This window comes from Hemitrygon akajei, chromosome 4 (assembly GCF_048418815.1).
Source record: "Hemitrygon akajei chromosome 4, sHemAka1.3, whole genome shotgun sequence".
NCBI classification, from domain to species: Eukaryota; Metazoa; Chordata; class Chondrichthyes; order Myliobatiformes; family Dasyatidae; genus Hemitrygon; species Hemitrygon akajei.
The window spans coordinates 132,419,662-132,441,693 of record NC_133127.1 but is presented as its reverse complement, the minus strand read 5'-3'; the positions used below and the strand labels follow the sequence as shown (position 1 = coordinate 132,441,693).

At 38.8% G+C, this 22,032-nt stretch overlaps 1 protein-coding gene across 1 annotated transcript in view; it reads left to right on the top strand.

Moving 5' to 3' along the window:
• The window catches only part of LOC140726020 (centrosomal protein of 63 kDa-like), an 85,881-nt gene that overhangs the window by 43,511 nt on the left and 20,338 nt on the right, over positions 1 to 22,032 (top strand). The window contains exons 9-10 of the mRNA XM_073041918.1: positions 7,606 to 7,719; positions 17,738 to 17,852. Of these exons, the coding sequence (XP_072898019.1) occupies positions 7,606 to 7,719; positions 17,738 to 17,852 (229 nt within the window). The remainder of the gene's footprint in view (positions 1 to 7,605; positions 7,720 to 17,737; positions 17,853 to 22,032) is intronic.

The following is a 22,032-nucleotide window of genomic DNA, read 5'->3' as shown; positions in this document are numbered from 1 at the left end:
CACCCAGAACAGGACAAATGGTCAATGTGTGCATCTCCAGTGGAACAAACTGTGAAAATTCTAACAACTAGTATTTATTTTGCAGCTACCAACTGTGACAATATGACTGATATTTCTGGAAAATGAGAAGTACCTTTCAGAATTATGTTCCTTTGAAAAATATGAACCATTTTTACGTTATTAAAAAGGGATTTTAACATTCCTGCAGTCTGTTTGAGTATATGCAGGCTCTTCTAGTTGCAGGAACAACTTATTAACTAAACATTTATATTAACTAAATGTGAGCGTCATAGGAAGTCATTCCTGCCTGTGGCCATCAAACTTTACAACTCCTCCCTCAGAGTGTCAGACATCCTGAGCCAATAGGCTGGTCCTAGACATTTCCACTTAGCATAATTTACTTATTATTATTTAATTATTTATGGTTTTATATTGCTATATTTCTACACTATTCTTGGTTGGTGCGACTGTAACGAAACCCAATTTCCCTCGGGATCAATAAAGTATGTCTGTCTGTATGTTTTGCCAATTATCATTTCTGTAGACAATTGTGCCCACGGTTTCCTTTGCTTTTCTATTTTACTAGAAGATAGTAAAAGTTCCTATACTTTAATGATTTTTGATACTTATTTCCATCTATGTTATGATTAAATAGTTACCACTTGTTGAGTATTCGTTATGGCACACAGCATAAATGGTCCTTCTATGAGTTGGCCTCTATAGCACGTTGTTCAACTGCATGAGTGACAACAGGTTCAAACTTATGCTTGACTCTGTTTTCATTCAATAACTACAAATGTCAATGAGGAACAAAATCTTCCTTCTCCTGCGGAATGATATAAACATCCTTTGTAGTGCCACTACTCACAGGCCAGGTGAAGTCAAATGTGAGTTACATTTAATGATTAAGTGTTATGTTTTGTAACTCCAAAACATAAAAACTAATTGAAAGGAAAACAAGGGACCGAGAGATGTGAGACTTAGTTTGTTTCACTTTAAGGGAAACAATAGCGTATCACATGGTGGTGAAGGTTCGCAAAGATATCCTCAATCCTGCATAGAGGATATTGATCTACTTTCAGTACTGGGTTGATGACGACCTTAAAATCACCACAGATCTTCACAAACCCATTCTTCTTGGCTACTGGGAGCACAGGCATTATCCATGGTCTCTACTCAAACTTGGAAAGAATTCCTTCTGCATCCATGTAATCCAGCTCACTGGCTACCTTAATACGGATGGTATAAGGAACCAGACAGACTTTGTAAAACTTGGGTGTGGCACTTTAATTTAACCCATTTTTACCCTTGATATGTGTGAGTTTTCTAATACCAACTTTGAACACTGCTGTGGCATCATCCAATACCTTTCTTTATTTGCTTTCAGCTGACTCTTTTGCAGGGGATGTAGCATGTGAGCCGTTGCCATCATGTTAATGCAATTTGTTTGGCCAGGCAGGCCTCCATGTAGTCGCTGCAATTTTGTTTGCACCCACTCTCATTGCTCACTGTAACTGAATTGTGTCTCTGTCAGCTCTTTCTATCAACGCAGCTATTTCAACTGTTCTTCTAAGTGCAAGTTGGGAACAGTTTCTGAATGCTTTCTTGTAAAATTTCACAAACTAAATGATCTCTCAGTGCATCATAAAGGCCAATACTGAATGGACAATGCCCGGACAATCTCTTCAATTTAGCCACATATGCTGAAATGGACTCCCCTTCCATTTGATTCTGCTTATGGAACCTAAAGCATTCTGCAGTCAACTATGACTTTTGTTCTAAATGTTCCTGCACTACTTTCACGATATCAGTAAAACTCTTTTCAGCTGGTTTGGTTGGAGCAGTCAAACTTCTAAGTAAACTGTATGCCTTTAAATCCAATACACTCAGTAAAATTGACACTTCCTTCTCATTTACTTTAAAATACTGCTCAATCCATTCAGTATATATATTCCAGTTATCGAATGTGTCTATCTCTCTGATGTAACCAGCCATATCTGCTTGAGTTCTTTTAAATTTATGATTATTATCATCAGGTACTCACTCTTTATGAACTTGTCTTTATAAATTTGTTTTTTTCCTACCTTTCTTTAAGCTCAAATATCTCACATCACTTCGAAAGGTAGGTAGTCATCTCGAGTATGCAACTCTCCTCCCTCTCCTCCCGACCTATGGTAGTCTGTGGTTCCCACATTGACTTCAGTAGTCATTTTCAGAACCAACAAAACTACAGTGGAACTAATTCACCCTCAGTTCTGAGGACTTCTTTAAAGGAAGAAGAGACACAACAGACAGCAGGGATTTGCCCATGACAGCAGCACACAGGGTGACTGCTCTGGAGGAGGGGGTAGGCTGTAGGAGAGAAAAGCTGAGCCCTGAAGTTTACTGGGTGGGATGTAAAGATATTGGTCAGTGTGATTCGCCTCATGAGGTTTGCCTCTATAGCAGGAGACTCACCTGGACAGCCATTTAAAGAGCCAGGCAAGAAGATACTTGTGTTCTTTCCTCTAGAAAAACACCCCAAAAGCAATGGAGGAAAAACGACAAACATGAGAAAATCTGCAGATTCTGGAAATCCAAGCAATACACACAAATGCTGGAGGAACTCAGCAGGAAAAGTGTTGCCTTCACTTGATATATGAACATGAGCTGTACATCATTAAAAACCACATCACTGAATACCTGCGGCATTCGTAAGGTGTGGGAAGTGTCTCCAGTGAGGTTAGCTGCCTTCTAAAGTCTCCCGACAAAAACTGAGTATATGTTTGAATGGTGTTGAAATAGAAAATGTGGGAGTTTGTAGATCAAGTTTTGTCTATGACTGGCAGACACTTGTGCTGGAAAACAGTGTTGGATAACATATCACTTGATGTGTGTATGATATTGGGAAGATGACTAGTGCATTGGAATTGATCCTGTCCTGTTCAATATCACTTATAAAGTGTGTTGCGATTCTCTCTCTTGGCAATGATATCTGCAGTTCTACACACTGCACTGCTCCTATTAAGCCGCAGTAGAGTTCATGGAGGATAGCCGCTACTTTCCATGTGCATTTATCCTGCAAAGTTGGGCATTTCTCTTTTTCATAGACAGGAAGTGTATCATGAAATCAGTTCAATCTCTGCATAATTCAAAGATATTTTTTCTGAAACTAGTAATCTTTAACATTGAAATTTAATAAAAATGGTCCTCGTTTATTTCATTTGAATTGATTGACTTGAGTCAGCAGTCAATATATAAGCACAAAAAAGTTTAAATTAAGTTTAAGGGAAGATCAAAACAGAACTAAACTTGGAAGCACTTAGTCGATGAAGCACCATTGTGAGGTCAATATGAGTTCACATTTTGGGTTGGGACTTGTAACCAAACAAGAGGTCAAAATTCAATAGGTTCTATTTTCATACATACATTTTAGTTAGCAACTGCTCAAATAGCACAGAGTTGCTTGTGCACAAATTTTAGATCCAACACTCTTTAATGAATTAATGTTTAACTAAAATGTCCACAGAATAATTCAGATATTATTATTGCTCAGAACAGCAATAAAAATGTTTGTATAAGCAGATTCAAAGCTTTTTTCACTTATCAAGATCTTGAAGGAAGGGGCCATGCAAAGGTCTAACAGTCAAATAAGAATGTCATAGCTCCTGCACTCACAATTGTTGGAAGTCCCTCATTTGTCCTTGTATATAATTTGCTCCCTATACGCCAAGTCATTAAGCCTGCTTTAGAATCCAGTCCAACAACCTTTAGAGTCAAGATTTGCAGAGGCCTAGGTTTTGAAACTTGTTGATTAGTACTGTGGCGATGATGGTGTTCAATAGTGAGTTGTGAACAGCAGTCTGCTATGGGTGTTGCTGTTATCTAGATGGTCCCAGGCTTAGTGAAGAACCAGTGAGATTTCATCCACTCTAGACTGTTGTGGCAGTAAGCAAATAGTAGTGGGTTGAGGTCCTTGCACTTCACCGCAGTATGGTAGATATGATTGTACCAAGCAATAGTCATTGAGGCAGCTCACCCTGGTTTACTTGGGCACCAGTATGATTGAAGTCAGTTTGAAGCAGATGGGACCTCCAACTACAGCAGTGAGTGATTGAAGGTATCCTCCAACACACCGGCCAATTGGTCAGCACAGGTTTTTAGTACCTTGTCAGTGATACCATCGAGCCTGACACCTTGTGAGAGTTTATTTTCTCGAATGATGCTCTTGAATGACGTCTGCCTCCATGATGGAGATCACGGGGTTACCAGATGCTGTGCAGATTTGTTGGTAATGGGATGACTGACTATCAGCGATCTGTGTTAATTGTTAATTGGGTAGTAACATATAAAATATTGGGCTTCTTAGTAATTTCATTAGAAGCATATATTTAAAAATGTAATTTTTAATCATTCAGAGAAAACTTGCTCCTTGTCTGCTAACCTATTTTGGGTGATAAATGTTCAAATTGATGAGAAATGGGAATCCTTACTGTAGCTGAGGAAATTTCAGTTTTCCTGTTTGCTTTGTTGTTATGTTTATGTACAGTACATCTTTTGCAACAGACAGATCTCTGCATGGTTTAATGGAGCAGAATAGACATAACATTCATTTGATAATGTTATGATCATACATCATTTCCTGACTCCTCAGCTGAGAAAAAAACATATTAAAATACAATTAGGCAATGAATTGCAGTCTTGACAAGATTTTATCCAGAGGACCTGTTGTATGCAAATCCAAAACCTATTATTTTTTTGAGTTGCAATTCGTTTAATTCTCACTTGTGTCATTACTAACCTGAATTTTGCATAATTTATAATTTTACATTAGTCCTTTAGGTATGACTATAAAGTATTGTAAATAATGGAATTATGTTATACTTGATAAATGAAACCATGCAATGCCATGATTTGCCAAAACGAAGATCTTTTGTTTAATTAAGGTATTTCAGAAAACTTCATTTGAAATACCTGGAATGAAGGGTGTGTTAAATGAGGAAAGTTTAAGTAGATGGGGACTAAACTATGGAGTTCAGAAGGATGAAAAGTGATTGAATTGAAATGATCAAATTTTCAAAGGGGCTTGATAGTGAACACACAGGGGAGATAGTTCCCTTTACTGGGCTGACAAAAGCCTGTGGTTACCTTTTCAAAATGAATGACTAGCCATTATGGATGCAGATAAATTTGTTCATCTGTAGGGGAATGAATTGTTGGAATTCTTGACCCAAGATGTCTGGAAATACTCAGTGATGAATATAACTGACAGCCGTGTTCAAGACATCTCAACCTCTCACTGCTGCCGTCAGAGGTTTCCACCTGCTTCAAAAGGACATCAATCATACCAGTGACCAGGAACAACAGGAGGAGTTGCCTCAATGAATATTGCCCAGTTGCACTCACATCTACTGTGAGGAAGTGCTTTCAGAAGTTGGTCACGGCCAGAATCAAGGACCTGGACCTGAACCCACAGCAATTTGCCTATTGCCGCAATAGGTCTACAGTGGATACAATCTCACTGGCTCTCCACTCAGCCTTGCACTATCTGGACAACAGAAATACCAGTGCAAGGCTGCTGTTTATCAATTACAGCTTAGCGTTCAATGCCATCATACCCTCAGTACCAATCACCTGGGCCTCTGTACCTCGCTCTGCAAATGGATCCTTGACATCCTCATAAGTATGGATTGGAATTAACATCTCCTCCTCACTGACAATCAACACAGATGCACTTCAAGGATGCATACTTAGACCACTGCTCTACTCTCACTACACTCATAACTGAGTGACTAGACACAGCTCAAGCACCATCTAAAAAATTGATGATGACACAACTATTGTTGGCAGAGTGACAGGAGTGAGATCTATCAGCTGGTTGTGTCTATAACACCATAAGACATAGGTACAGAATTAGGCATTGGGCCCATTAAGTCTCCTTTACCATTCAATCATGGCTGATCCTTTTCTTTTTGAGTGGAGTCACAACAACAACATTGTACTCAATGTCAGTAAGACCAAGGAATTGATTATGGACTTCAGGAAGTGGAAGTCGAGGGAACACACACCAGTCCTCATCAAGGGATCAGCAGTGGAAGGGGTGAGCAGTTTCAAGTTCCCGGGTGTCAACATCTCTGAGGATCTATCCTGGGCCCACCATATTACTGCACTTACAAAGAGAGTATGACAGTGGCTATACTTCATCAGGAGCTTGAGGAGATTTAGTAGGTCACCAAAGATTCAAGCAAATTTCTATTGATGATTGTGGAGAGCATTCTAACTGGTTCAGTCACCATCTGGTATGGAGTGGCAGCCACACAGGATCAGGAAAAGCTGCAAACTCAGCCGTCTCCATCAGGGACACCGGCCTCACCAGCATCGAGGAAGGCGGTGCCTCAGAAAGACGGCATCCATCATTAAGGACCCCCTTCACCCAGAACATGCCCTCTACTCATTGCTACCGTCAAGTAGGAAGTATTGGAGCCTTGAGACACACACTCAGTGCTTTAGGAACAGCTTCTTCCCTTCCGCCATCAGATTTCCAAATGGACGATGAACCAATGTACACTATCTCTCTTTTCTCTCTTTTTGCACTACTTATTTCATTTGTTTTTTAAAATATACATATATTTCTTATTGTAATTTATAGTTTATTTTATTAATATTATGTATTACACTCTACTGCTGCCACAAAACAACAAATTTCACGACATACTGTGTGTCAGTATTAGTAAATCTGATTCTGATATTCAAGAAGCAGATTGACACTGTAGATTTTTAGATATGAATGGAATCGGGGGTTATAACCAGTGGCTTGGTAGTGTATCGGATAGTGCAATGCTCTTACAGCACCAGCTCCCTGAGTTCAATTCTGCCACTGTCAGTAAGGAGTTTGTATCATCGCCCCATGACTGTGTGGGTGTCCTCCCACATTTCAAAGGCATATGGGTTAGTAAGTTAATTAATCACAGAGGTGTGATTGGGTGGGCCAGAAAGACCTGTTATTGTGCTTGATGTGTAAATAATAAAAAACACGAGGTTTGTTCAGGAAAATGGAATGGAGATTAAAGATAAGCCGTGATTTTATTGAATGGCAGAGTAGATGCAAGAGACAGAATGGCGGCTTTGCTACTTCTTATTATAGCATTTCTCCTGCTCTTCTGAAGTACCAGTAGTTGTAAGACAAGTTATGAATTCCTTAGGAATGTGGTGGTGGAAGACTTTGGACACCCAACAATGTGCTATATGTTCCTGAAAACTATTTAATGGTTTTTAAGGATACCATTTATCTGATATGACATTAGATCAAGATCTCATCTGCTCTCAGAGATAAGTAGATTAGAACAGGTAGGACTGTTTTGTTAAAGTGTAGGATAATGGTGTTTAAAATTCTGATTTACTATTATCCTTTAGCAATACTACAAAGGCAGACCCATCAAGATGCAACGTACTCAATCTTGAGATGAGGAAATTAGTTGCCGTGTTTTCCATATTAGAGCAGTGATTTCCCCCTAAGCTGCTGATGTGGCTTTAAAACATCCAGGGAATCCCCATGTTTTGAGTGCTTTGGACATATATGCAAACATTTTTTCTTTGTAATTAATTGGATTTTGCTTAATTCCACAGGCCAGTTGAACTAGATAAACTTGAAAAGGAACTCAAGAGCACTTTGAAACAACTTGAGGCAAGCAGTAAGAATGAAACGGTGCTGCAGGCGGAGGTTATGAGATTAAAAGCCGAGTAGGTGAAGTGTTAAGATAATGGCAATTCTAAATGAAATCAAAAGCAAAATAACTCATTTAAAAAGTTCTTCTTTTTAGCAGTGCCAAAATTACTTGCAGGAAGGCATTTCCATAGCAAGCAAACACATGGAACTTCATTTGGTTCTTAAGCAAGTAACTGTTGTTATATTTGCCTTGATATATCTTTTGTTTAACATAAAAATGTTATACATGGATGTCCAATCTGCCGATCTAGTTAATGGCCTCCTGAGATAGCAAAATCAAAACCATGGTGACTCCTGCAACAGATCCTCATCAGAGCATGATCTCACTTATTCTATAGTTTTGGGGCTCAAGACATCAACCATGCTGTCTAATGCCTTCCACTTTTGGAGCACGTGGCCAATTTACCCATGGCCTTTGTGGATTCTGTTGATGCCTGTTCACTTTCTTCAAGTATGGTCAGTCCCATAAGACATATGACACTGGAGCAGAATTAGGCTATTCAGCCCATCAAGTCTTCTTTGCCATTCCATCATGGCTGATCCCGAATCCCATTCAATCACATACATGCCTTCTCTCCATATCCTTTGATGCCCTGACCGATCAGGAAATAATCAACTTCTGCCTTAAGTATACCCACAGACATGGCATCCACTGCCATCTGTGGCAGAGCATTCCACAGATTTAAAACTCTCTGGCTAAAAATATTCTCCTTATTTCTGTTCTAAAGGGTCGCCCCTCAATTTTGAGGCTGAGCCCTTTAGTTCTGGATACCCCCACCATAGGAAACATCCTCTTCACAACCACCCTATCTAGTCTTTTCAACATTCGGTAGATTTCAATGAGATCCCGCTGCATTCTTCTAAATTCCAATGAGTACAGGCCCAAAACTGCCAAACGCTCCTCATATGTTAACCCCTTCATTCTCCAAATCATTCTGTAAACCTCCTCTGGACTCTCTCCAATGATAATACATCCTTTCTGAGATATGGGGCCCAAAACTGTTGACAATACTCCAAGTGCAGCCTGACTAGCGTCTTATAAAGGCTCAGCATTATCTCCTCGCTTTTATATTCTATTACCCTTGAAATAAATGCCAACATTGCATTTGCCTTCTTTACCACAGTCTCAACCTGTAAGTTAACCTTCTGGGAGTCTTGAATGAGGATTCCTAAGTCCTTCTGCACCTCTGATGTTTGAACCTTCTCCCCATTTTGATAATAGTCTGCTCTATTGTTCCTTTTACCAAAATACACTATTACACATTTCCCAACGTTGTATTCAATCTGCCACTTCTTTGCCCATTGCTTCCTCAGCACTACCTACCCCTCCACCTATCTTCATTTCATCCTCAAAATTTACCACAAAGCCATTAATTCCAAACCCAATTACCTCTTCTGTGGGATTACTGATGAGGGACTTGTTCTTTGCATTAGATGCTTCCCACTATTTGGGCAACTTGGATAATGGGTTTATGTGGGTGGTATGATTATTGGCAGCCGTTTCCTGGAAAGTCCATGTAATTTTAAACTTGTGGTGGCTTGCCACATTTTGTGAATTGAGAGACTGATGTTGTTCATGACTTTTTCCATCTTGTGGGGGATATTGAAATTTCTGTACATGACATGTATGGTGATACGATTTGAAGTTCGGAGCCGTTCAGCAGGTAGTCTTAAGGGTTTCTATCCTTGTCAGCCTGGGATCATTTAGCTGCATATCCATGATCCATCTGAGACAATTGGGAACAAGAATACAAAGCAGCAGTTTGCAGCAGTGTTGATAACAGTCAGTGTGCGGTGGAGACTGTTTGGCCATTCACCCTAACAGTGCTTTAATGAGTTTCCAGATCAGGTTCATTCTTGTCTGTGCCTTTTTTAATTGATCAAGTTTACTGGAGGTAGGTTTGTCAAACACGTCTCCTCTCGGAGGCAGAAGATGCCTGGTTGAGAATCGCAAAGGTTCACTACCTATGGTTCTGGTCGCATCAACCATGGGAAATTCCTTTTCTGGATCTACTCTTTTGGACTCCTTGAAAATTCTGTATGTTTCAGTGAGGTCATCCTTCAGTCTGGTGCCACAAAAATGCCTGTGAATTTTCTGTGAGTACTCTGGCTTTGCCTTCCTGATGGCACGTGACAACACAGCACTCACTGACCTTAGAGTCATCCTATATCCAATCTGAAGGCAGTGTCCTGATCCCCAAGCAATGCATGGACTTCTGCAGTCAACCATATCTTCTGGTTTGCCCTGACAGTGTAGAGTTGTCCTCTACGGTATTGTCCTCTATGCGTTTTCCTATGTAGCTGTTTACTGATCCCGCATGTTCATCAATGTTGATGTGGTGACTGTAAGTAGCTGCTTCTGTGAATATGCTTTTGAAACTGTCCCGCGGCAATGAGGTAGCATCTTCTGGCCAGGTCCTGATCTCCCAGTGAACTGGATTGACTCATTTAACCAGGACTTAGCAAAATGGACATGTGGTCTGAGTATCCGGGATGAGGGTGGGGGCAGCCTTGTAGGCTCCACGGACATTAGTATAAAACAAGCCTAATGCCTTCTCTCCTCTGGTTGAGAAGTTGACATGCTGGTAGAACTTTGGCAGGACTGTTCTTAAGTTGGCAAGATTGAAGTCACCAGTAACAATGAAGAAACCATCAGGGTGAGTGGCTTCGAGGTTGCAGATGGCATCGTAGAGCTCCTGTGCGTTCATGGCACTGGCATGGGGGAGACGTAAACAGTAACAACCACCATAGCAGTGAACTCCCTCAGTAAGTAGAAGGTCCTGCACTTCACCATTAAAAACTCTATCTGCCTTGAGCAGTGGGCCATTTCTACCAAGACATACACACGCCAGTTCTTATTGATGCAGACACACAGACCTCCCCTGCGGGTCTTACCTGAAAGGGGTTTAGACCTTCTAGCTGGATGGCCGAGTCTGGAGTGGTGTCCTGAAGCCAGGTTTCTGTCAAGATGATTGTGCAACAGTCCCTCATCTCCCACTGGTTCAAATGCAGGAGCAGGTAATCCAGTTTACTTTCTAACAATCGGACTTTAGCGAGAAGAATTGTGGGGAGCACAAGCCTGTACGGAACCACATTAAGTCGCGTTCGAGTGCTGACACATTTACCACGCTTCTGCATTCTCTGCTATAGGGGAGAGTTTCCTACAATTATATACAGTTTACCTCTTCCCTCTCAGATGGGTTCAGAATTCAAGATAATAAATGATCATGTGACTCAGAGCAGCAACTGCTGTCATCCATTAATTTTTAAAGCATAAGCCTGTTTGTGAGAGTGTTGCCCCGCAGCCAGCCTACCACCCAGAAATCTTGAAATAAAAGCATAAAGACTGCCACAGATCTGCATGAATTGCTGCTGGTGGCCACAAGTGTTGAAAAATTAACCAGTACCTGGTGGGCAGCATGTGAATGCAGTGTTTGACTCACTGTCCTTTTGGGATTCCAGTAACGCGGGCTCTTGGTAAAGAATTGCTTTGCCAGCTGGTTATATGTAACAAACTGATTGATGAACTTATATAACTTGAAACAGTTTGTGAGAAACCAGATGTGTAATAAAAATAGATCCATGTTAACTCTAGGTAAACTTATTTGCTTACTCCTTATGAGAAAATTTTTGTCAAGGGAGAGTTTTAACCTAATTATTCTGATGGCAAACTATTGGATCAGATTTGCTACCATGCTATGCCTGCCTAAGTTACTTGCTGTAACTTTCAGAAATACAGACACCAGTCATATAATTTCTTCACATAAACAATGGTTTTTAAGGAATTATATTTCTGTTGAGTTTCAGGGATAATTGTATTTTGTAATTTAGTGGATATGTTGATGCCATCAATTTTGTATGGTGCATAATTAATAATTCATATGAACAATTAATTTTTGCAGTGCTGTTGGTTAATTAATTAAAAAGCTGTATTTCTCCTGTAACAAGAACAGCCTTAGTTAATGCACAGTAGATCCAACCTTTTGCAGCTCTGCTGTCAGCAATCCAATTAAAATTTTCCATTATTTGTCCTTTGATTGAGGAACAGGAGATTAGTCTAAAATGTTTGGCTCCTAACAAGCAATTAGAGAAAAGTTTCAAATTATCAACAAATATACATTCTGGTGAGTAATAAAAACTACACGAGACAGAGAATTCAAACATGCCAGCTCAGGAGGTAGAGATTATATCACATGAAGAGAAATGTGTTAGGATGTCACCACAAGTTGGAGGATGTTTAAGAAAGATGTAGGATTGAATAATTAAAAATATTGCTTGAAGGATAAATTAGAAGGAAAATTATGAAATTAGAGCCTTTACAACCATGTTAAAAGAGATTAACAAAAATGAATATGGGTTCCACAGAGACCGTGATGAGAAAATTATAATTGAATTATAATTCAGCAAAGAACAGTTGAAGTTTTACATCTTCACTGCAGAAGACTCAGTGAATGTGGCAGAAATGTGGCCAAGATTCTAATTACAGTGAGAAATAGTAATAATTATCACCAAGAAGAAATTGCTGGATAAGGACTAGATACTTGCATCCCAGGGCTCTAAAGGTGGTATCTGCACAGATAGAGGGGCTCTGAAGGTGATAATGCACAGATAAAGGGGCTTTGAAGGTGGTATTTGCACAGATAGAAGATGCATTATAGATGATCTCCCAAAGTTCTACTGATTGTGAAATAGCTCCAGAGACTAGAAGAAGTAACTGTAGCATTGTCAATTACAAAGTCAGGGAGAGAGATAAGATTTTGGATTCATCTTTCAGAATATGGTAATAGCATATTTTAAAATTGTATCATGATTGGGTAGAGCTTTTGTGAGAGGAAAATCTTGCTAATGGCTCCAGCAGAGTTTCTTGAGCAACCACTAGACTTTTTTTTCAATAGCAGTTTATACGGTGTTCTAGAAAAGCTTAAAACATCAAAGGCAGTATTGGCATGAATAGAGGAAAGGTTAACGGAAAAAAAAAACACCAAATAATAATAAATTGGTTGTTTTCAGGTTGGTTGACTCTCACCGAAAGAATGCCAAGGGTTCATCCTGGGCCATCAAATGACAAATTAGAATATTGGCATTTGGATTCAATACAAGTTTCCAACACAGTTAAGTGCTTGATGATGGATGGTAGAAGGATGGAGGCAAACAGGGTTTGCTCTTCCGCCCACCACTGTTGTAATATTTGGATATTTGAGTTACTGTCACCTTCCTGTCAGCTTGAACCAGTCTGGCCGTTCCCCTCTGACCTCCCTCACTCACAAGGTGTTTTTGCCCACAGACCTACCTCTCACTGGATGTTTTTTCTCGCTTATGCGCTATTCTCTGTAAGCCCTAGAGACTTGTGCGTGAAAATCCCAGGAGATCAGTTTCAGAGATACTCAAACCACCCCATCAGACACCAGCAATCACTCCATGGTCAAAGCCACTCAGATCACATTTCTTCTCCTCTCTGGTGGATAGGGGAATCAAGGGATATGGGGACAAGGCAGGAACCGGGTATTGATAGTAGATGATCAGCCATGATCTCAGAATGGCGGTGCAGGCTCGAAGGGCCGAATGGTCTACTTCTGCACCTATTGTCTATTGTCTATTGTCTATTATTGCATTTATAGTTCCAAGGAAAGGGAACTAAAAATAATGTAAAAAAACAGGGAGTGATACTCTGATTGAAGGGTGTTTTTACATTTCAATCATCCTGTCAAGAAAACCTTACCAATGACTAGTTTGCATGATATTACTATCTAAATCTCGCTCAAAAACTGAATCTATTTCATACTCTGCTGGAGTTAGGAAACAAACTAATTCTGAAATATTAACATTGGTTGATAAAATTAAAGCAATTGATAAGATTTATTCAGTGACCCCCAGCAAAGAACTTTATAAAGAAAGAGTTGAACTTCAAATGGAACATAGTTTGTTAATATCCTCTTTGATTGAAAATCAGTTAATTAAATCTAGAACCCAGTTTTATGTACATGGAGATAAATCTGGCAAATTATTGGCTAATCAATTGAAAACTGCTTCGGTTAAACGACAAATTACTAAGATTCGTAAACAAGATGGCGCTTTGACGATTGATCATAAAGAGATAAATAAAGCCTTTCAAGATTTTTATAATTCTTTATATCAATCAGAATTTGTTGAGGATTCTTCTATAATGGATGAATTTTTAAGAAAATTGAATATCCCAAAATTAACAACAGAAGACAGTGTACTTCTAGACGCACCTATTACGGAAACCGAAATAAAAGAGGCTATTTTTTCAATGAATTCAGGTAAAGCCCCTAGTCCGGATGGTTATACTGCAGAATTTTTTAAATCTTCTTCCTCTATACTCTCTCCTTGGCTTTGTAAAATTTTTAAAGATGTGTTAACTGTAGGTAAATTGCCACAATCTTTTTATGATGCCTCTATTTCTTTAATTCTTAAAAAAGATAAAGACCCCACTGAATGTGCATCCTATATCCTTGCTGAATACGGACTTTAAGATTTTTAGTAAAATTTTGGCCACTAGATTAGAAAATATATTACCTTGAATTATCTCTGAAGATCAGACTGGATTTATTAAAAATCGTTATTCATCTTTTAATATCAGAAAATTAATTAATATTATTTATACTCCTTCATCCAAAATACCAGAATGTGTCATTTCTTTAGATGCTGAAAAAGCGTTTGACAGAGTTGAATGGCCATATTTATTTAATACGTTGCAGCATTTTAATTTTAGTTCTAAATTTATATCATGGATTAAGTTACTATATTATAAACCTTTGGCTTCGGTTTTTACCAATAATCAAAGATCTTTTTTTTCAGTTATTCCGTGGTACGAGGCAAGGCTGTCCTTTAAGTCCTTTACTATTTGACATTGTTTTGGAACCTTTAGCTATTGCCATTCGTGAATCACCTAATATTTTGGGTATTACCCATGGGGAAAGGACTTATAAGTTATCATTATATGCTGATGATTTGTTACTATACATATCTGACCCTGAGAGATCTATTCCTGCTATTTTGTCCTTGCTTGCTCAGTTTAGTAGCTTTTCTGGTTACAAACTGAATTTTAATAAGTGTGAATTATTTCCATTAAATATGCAAGTTCCAATTTATAAACACTTACCATTTAAAGTTGTCACAGATCATTTTACTTATTTGGGTATTAAAATTACCAAGAAACATAAGGATTTATTTAAAGTTAATTTTTTACCTTTAATTGACCAAATTAAGCAACTTGTTACCAGGTGGTCCCCATTATCTTTGTCACTGGTTGGTCGAATTAATGCTATTAAGATGATTGTGTTTCCCAAAATTTTATATTTATTCCAAGCATTACCAATTTTTATTCCTAAAACTTTTTTTGATATTATTGACTCTAAAATATCTTCGTATGTGTGGCAGAATAAAAATCCTAAACTAAGCAAAAAATATTTACGGAAGCCTAAGAAGGAGGGTGGTTTGGCTTTGCCAAACCTGAGATTTTACTATTGGGCAGTTAATATTCAATATTTAATATTTTGGACACAAGAATCGATTATAGCATCTTGCCCACAATGGGTAAATTTGGAATGTAAATCTGTACAAGACTTTTCATTGTTTTCATTTTTAGGATCTTCACTTCCTTTTTCTTTATCTAAATTGAATAAACAAATAACTAATCCTATAGTTAAACATACATTGCGAATATGGTTTCAATTTCGTAAATTTTTTGGCTTGAATAAGTTTATCTTATCAAGCCCTATTACATCTAACTTTTTTTTTCGGCCCTCTTTTATGGATCAAGCCTTTGTATTATGGAAAACAAAAGGTATAACATGTTTTCGTGATCTATTTTTAGATAATAGTTTTATGTCCTTTGAACAGCTATCTAATAAATATAATTTACCTAAAACTCATTTTTCTAGATATTTGCAAGTTAGAAATTTCTTGAATAATATGTTACAGTCTTTTCCGAAATTATGTCCAATGGACATTACGGAAATTTTTTTAGCTCTGAATCCTTGCCAGAAGGGTTTAGTAGCTACCATTTATAATATGATCATGAAAATACAACCAGAAGTATCAGAAAAAATTAAGAAGGAATGGGAAAAAGAACTTCATTGTCTTATACCCACTGAGTAGTGGGAGAAAATTTTACAATTAGTCAACTCTTCTTCTATTTGTGCTAAACATGCCCTAATACAATTTAAGGTTGTACATAGGGCTCACATGTCCAAGGATAAACTTGCTCGATTTTATTCTTATGTTAATCCAACCTGTGACAGATGTCATTCTGAAGTTGCTTCATTGACCCACATGTTTTGGTCTTGCCCTTGTTTGCAAAATTATTGGAAAGATATTTTCAGTATTATTTCAACAGTTCTGAATATCAGATTGCAACCGTATCCTATTACTGCAATTTTCAGTTTACCAATGGTGGATAATACCGTAGTTGTTTATCCCCCTCAGCTCGACGGATGATTGCATTTGTTACATTAATGGCTAGAAGATCTATCCTATTGAACTGGAAAGAAATTAATCCTCCAACTATATTTCAGTGGTTTTCTCAAACTATCTCTTGTTTGAGCTTAGAAAAAATTAGAAGTGTTGTCTTTGATTCTTCAGTTAAATTTGAAGAAACTTGGAGACCATTTATCCAACATTTTCATATGAGTTAAACTGACTTTTCCTAAACCCTGCTTCTATTATCCTTAATTATTTGGATGAAGGTATGGAGTTATTGACGCTATTGTGTATATTTGACATAATGCAATGGCCCATGTTGGTTAGGTTTTTTTTTCTTTTTTGGGGATTTTTTTTCTTATTTTCTCCTTTTTTCGCAATTACTATGAGTTTGGGAGGTTATTACATATGAATTATCATCTATCTGAATGTATACTTAACCTATTAATTATGTACTCTCAAACTCTCTGTATTCATGTTTTATTTATGTTTGTTTAAAATTAATAAAAAGATTTAAAAAGAAAAAAAGAAAAACTGAATCAAGCTCATAAGTAACTAGTTAATTATCTCAAAGTTCATTGGGACCTGTGGCTACTTATCCTATTGTACAAAATACCGGTGTAAATGTGAATATACAGGTGGTCGTGTTGACCATTTGGGTAATGGAGATTCATACTTCTAGAGTTCACAGAGTACCCAGAAATCTGAGATACGGAATAAAACTTACTCTTACAGAATTTTATGTGTGGGGAATAAAGTAAATAAAGAAACACAAAGTATTTTTTCAACTCATGTTTATTGAATAAGTGATGTGGCTTCATAGTTTCTAGGAATGCATCCCCCCAACCCCCATAACACAGGGCTTATGTGTGCTTCAAATTAAAATTCTACCAGAATCTGTAAAACTTACACTTACATTTGACTGAATTTTCCAAAGTACATTTGCAGTTATATTCAATCACATTGTTTTCCTGTTACAACTTTTAAGATATCCTTTTTTAAAACTAATTCTTCTTGGACTTTATCTGGAACTCTCCTAACATTTATAAATTTAGTGCAATTATTAATGGATTGAGCTATGAATTAAGTCCTTGACACAAAAGATCTTATTCATCTGTGAACTTTTCTTATTTAACGTTATGTATTCCACACATCACGCTGGCAACGTGGTTGTATTTTTTACGATACAGGCCCAATGCTGGCCTTAATGACCGTTGCAATGCCACACTGAAGGTTTTTCTCAACCTTGGAGATCATGCACTAACTGATCCAAAATAAAGCCAGAAATTTCTTGACAAACCTTGCAAATTTTTGTAATCAACTGAAAAAAAATGATTGTAATAATTAATACAATGATTTCTTTAAAGTTTGAAGTCATGTTTTTATTATTAAGAAAAGTTATCTGAAGTTATTGAATAAGCTCATTGACAACATTTACATGGATAGAAGGTAAGTTTCTCTTACAATAATGTTAAGCTCACATTCAAGAAGAAATGTTTAGGTTAGGATCAAAATCTTTCTAATTTCCATAAAAATAAAACTATTTCTTAAGATCACATGGAATTGAAAATGTGCATTATTTTGTTGTAGGCTTGATTTATTACAAAGACATTGTAATCAGCAGAAGGATGAGCTCGGCAGAAAGGATGAAGAGTTACGAAGGCTGCAGAATAAGCACGTGGACAGGAACAAGGAAAGCAATAAAGTATGTTAATAAACCTGTCTGCTGTAGTGTAAGTTAAGACTTTTTACATATTACACCAGTTTGGTTTGTGATATTACACACCCATGAAAATTTACAATTTGACTTTTTTTAACTGTGTTACTTTTCTACAAGTTGATCACAACCAGATATTCAAACAGCAAAGTTACCTTCGATGTCTATTGAACAGACCTCTTGACCTCACCATTGACCTCATTCATGGCTTATCGACTGCCTGCGCTGCATTTTCTCTGTAATTTCAACACTATATGTTATTGCTTTTCCCTTGTACTGCTGCCTCAATGTAATGATGTGTTGAAATGATTTGTATGTGGCATGCAAAACAAAGTTTCACTGTACCTTGGTAAATGTGACAATAATGAACCAATTTAATTTGTTTACTTTTTTTTGCCCTAGTGCTTATGATCAGGTTTCTAACAATCATGAGTTCAAAATGACTCCAAATTCAGAGACAGCAAAAAATTAATAGTTATGGGAACTCAATATAGAGTGTTACTGATTGTTGTATTTAATGCAATACACACAAAATGCTGGAGGAACTCAGCAGATCAGGCTGTATCTATGGAAATGAATAAACAGTCGACGTTTCAGGCTGAGGCCCTTCTTCAGGACTGAAAAGGAAGGGGGAAGGTGCCCGAATAAAATGGTCGGGGGAGGGGAAGGAGGCTCACTGGAAGGTGATAGGTGAGTCCAGGTGGGTAGGAAAGGTGAAGGGCTGGAGGAGAAGGAATCTGATAAGAGAGGAGAGTGGACCATTGGAGAAAGGGAAGGAGGAAGGAACACGGGGGAAGTGATAGGCAGTTCAAAAGAGATAAGAAGCCAGAGTGAGGAATAGAAGAAAAGGGGAGGGACAAGGAAAAAATTACCCGAAGGACAAATCAATATTCATGCCATCAGGTTGGACTACCCAGATGGGATATAAGGTATTGTTGCTCCACCCTAAGAGTGGCCTCATCTCGGCACAAGGGGAAACCATGGACCGACATGTCAGAATGGGAATGGGAAGTGGAATTAAAATGTTTGGCAACGGGAAATTCTGCTTTTGGCAGATGGAGCATAAGTTGTCAACAAAGCTGCCCCCCAGTTTATGACAGGTCTCACCAATGTAGAGGAAGCCACATGAGGAGCGCCAGATACAATAGATGACCAGACAGGTTCACAGGTGAAGTGGTACCTCATTTTCATTTTTAGAATCATTTTATTGGTACATAATCTTCTACAGCTATAGAATGATACAAAACTTCAACAAATTAATATGTATACAATTAATAGAGCTGAAGAAAAACAAAGCTGATCGTAATATATAAAAAATGGGAAAAAAATTTATATATAGGGGAAAAAAGGAAAAAAAAGAACCTAGTCTAACTAAGAAAAAAACCCCACTAACTACAAAAAAAGAGGGGGAAAAAAACCATTAGGAATCAACCCCCCCCCCCCCCCCCGGAGCAATATGTTTAACCGTCATCTAAATATATAAAGAAAAAGAGTCATCAACTGCCACCTGGAAGGACGGAATGGAGGTGAGGGGAGAGGCTTACAGGTAGTTGTACCATTTAGGATGCTTGCAAGGGTAAGTGCCAGGAGAGAGATTAGTGGGGAAGGGTGAATGGACAAGGGAAATGCAGAGGGAGCAGAGGGTGGGGCGATGAAGATGTGCTTAGTGGTAGGACCCCTTTGGAGATGACGGAAATTGCAGGGGATGTGGAGGCTGATGGGGTGGGAGGTAGGACAAGAGGAACTCTATCACTGTTAAGGCAGCAGGAAGATGGGGTATTTGGGAAACGGAAGGAGAGCATCAATAGTGGAGGAAGGGAAACCCTGTTCTCTGAAGAAGGAAAACATCTCAGATGTCCTGGAAAGGAATGCTGCATCCTGGGAACAGCAAAGGAACTGAAAAAGGGAATAGCATTTTATTGCTTTATTTAGTAATTAAAAATGCATATTATACTAAATAGAAACAAGGCCACAGCAATATCAGAAAGGATGGAACTAACCGATTACTCCGTTGTAGCTGCTGTGGCCTAACTTCTGAACACCACATTCATCCACATGTATCCTTCCTTCATCCCTTTGTACCACGTCACCAGCTATTAAACCTCCCAAAGGAGCCCCAAGAATTGCACTCTGAGTTATTTTACTAGGTCCTGATGATGGGTCTCTTCCTGAAACACTGCCTCTTTATTTCTTTCCACAGACGCTGTCTAATCTGTTGAGCTGCTCCAGCATTTTGTCGGTGTTGCTCTGGATTTCCAGTGTCTGCAGAATCTCTAGCGTGTGTTATTTTACTAGCAGCTCGATATTTTTGGTGTATTTTGTTGTGTTGCATTCTCAGTTAAATGATATGCATGTCCTCTGCTGCAGATCAGGATTAAAAGGCAGCCAGGGTCATTTGTGTACTTGTCTACATATGACAATAATAAATCAATTAACAATACAATTAAAATACATTTAAAAGCTTCTTATGACTGATTTAGCAGACACTATATCCCCCTTCCCTTTCTTCCATGGTCTTCCACACTCTTCTGTCAGATTTCCCCTCCTCCAGCCCTTTATCTCTTTCACAATCAACTTCCCGACTCTTTACTTCACCTCCCCCCCCAGTTTCTCCTATCACCTGCCACCTTGTACTTCTTCCTCCCCTCCTCCCATCTTCTTGCTCTGACTTCTCTTCTTGCTTTCCAGTCTTGAAGAAAGGTCTCGGCCTGAAACGTCGATCAAATCATTACACAGTTCATTGAGGTAGAACAAGGTAAAACAATAATAATGCAGAATAAAGCGTAACAGCTACAGAAAAAGTGCAGAGCAGGTTAACAATAAAAGGCAAAACCATAATGAGATAGAGTTCATCTTGTCAAACTAGGCAACCATTTAATAGTCTTACGTCAGTGGGTAGAAGCTGTCCTTAAGCCTGGTGGCAGATGCTTTCAGCCTCTGTATCTTCTGCCCAATGGCAGAGGGGGAAAGGGAGAGCGAGCAGGGTGAGTGGGGTCTTTGATTATGCTGGCTGCTTCACTGAGGCAGTGAGGAGTGTAGACAGATTCCCTGGAGGGGAGGCTAATTTCGGTGATGTGCTGATCTATGTACAAGTTCACTGTGGTCTCTTGTGGTCACGTGCAGAGCAGTTGGCACACCAAGCTGTTCATCATCCAGATAGGGTAATGTATCATCCAGATAGGGTAATGTATCATCCAGATAGGGTAATGTTTATGGTGCTTTGGTAATGGTCCATGGGGACATTGTTAATCTTCTGTAGCCTCCTGAGGAATTAGAGGTGTAGTGAACTTTCTTGGCTGCGGGGTTTTTGTGGCTGGACCAGGATAGGCTATTGGTGATGTTCACTCCCTAGAAGTTGCATCTGTCAACCTCAGCACTGTTGATGTAGACATGGACATGTCCAATGCCCCATCCCTAAAGTTAATGGTCATCCTTTTTTCAGTGACACATACAAAATGCTGGAGGAACTCAGCAGGCCAGGCAGCATCCATGGAAAAGAGTAAACAGTCAACGTTTCAGGCCAGGACCCTCCATCAGGACCGAAATGTCAGCTGCTTACTCTTTTTCCATCGGTGCTGCCTGGCCGGCTGAGTTCTCCAGTGTTCTGTGTGTATTATTTTGATTTCTTGCATCTGCAGATTTTCTCTTGTTTGAGACCATCCTTTTTTGTTTTTTTGACATTGAGGGAATGGTTGCTGTCATAACACCATGTTTCTAAGCTCTCTATCTCCTTCCTATACTCTGACACAATGTTATTTGAGAAATAGCCAACCACGGGGTTATCATCCACAAACTTGTAGATCATGGATCCCTGCCCTTTTTCATGCCGTGGACCAATACCATTCAGCAAGGTGATCATGGACCCCAGGTTGGGAACCCTTGTTGTAGATAAAGTTAAAGCAGACAGTCATGAGGGTACGGTGAGTAGAATTGGAAACTGAGGAAGCAACCTTGTTGGAACACCAGTCGTGAGTGTAATCGTGGCAAAGGTGTTGCAGCCTATCCTGACTGATTGCAGCCTGTTGGTCAGTAAGTTGAGGATCTAGCTGCAGATGGAGGCATTGACTAACAGGCTCCAGAGTTTGGAGATGAGCTTGCTTGGAATTGCAGTATTGAAGGTGAAGCTGCAGTCAATCATCTGATATAGGTGACTTTATTGTTGAGATGC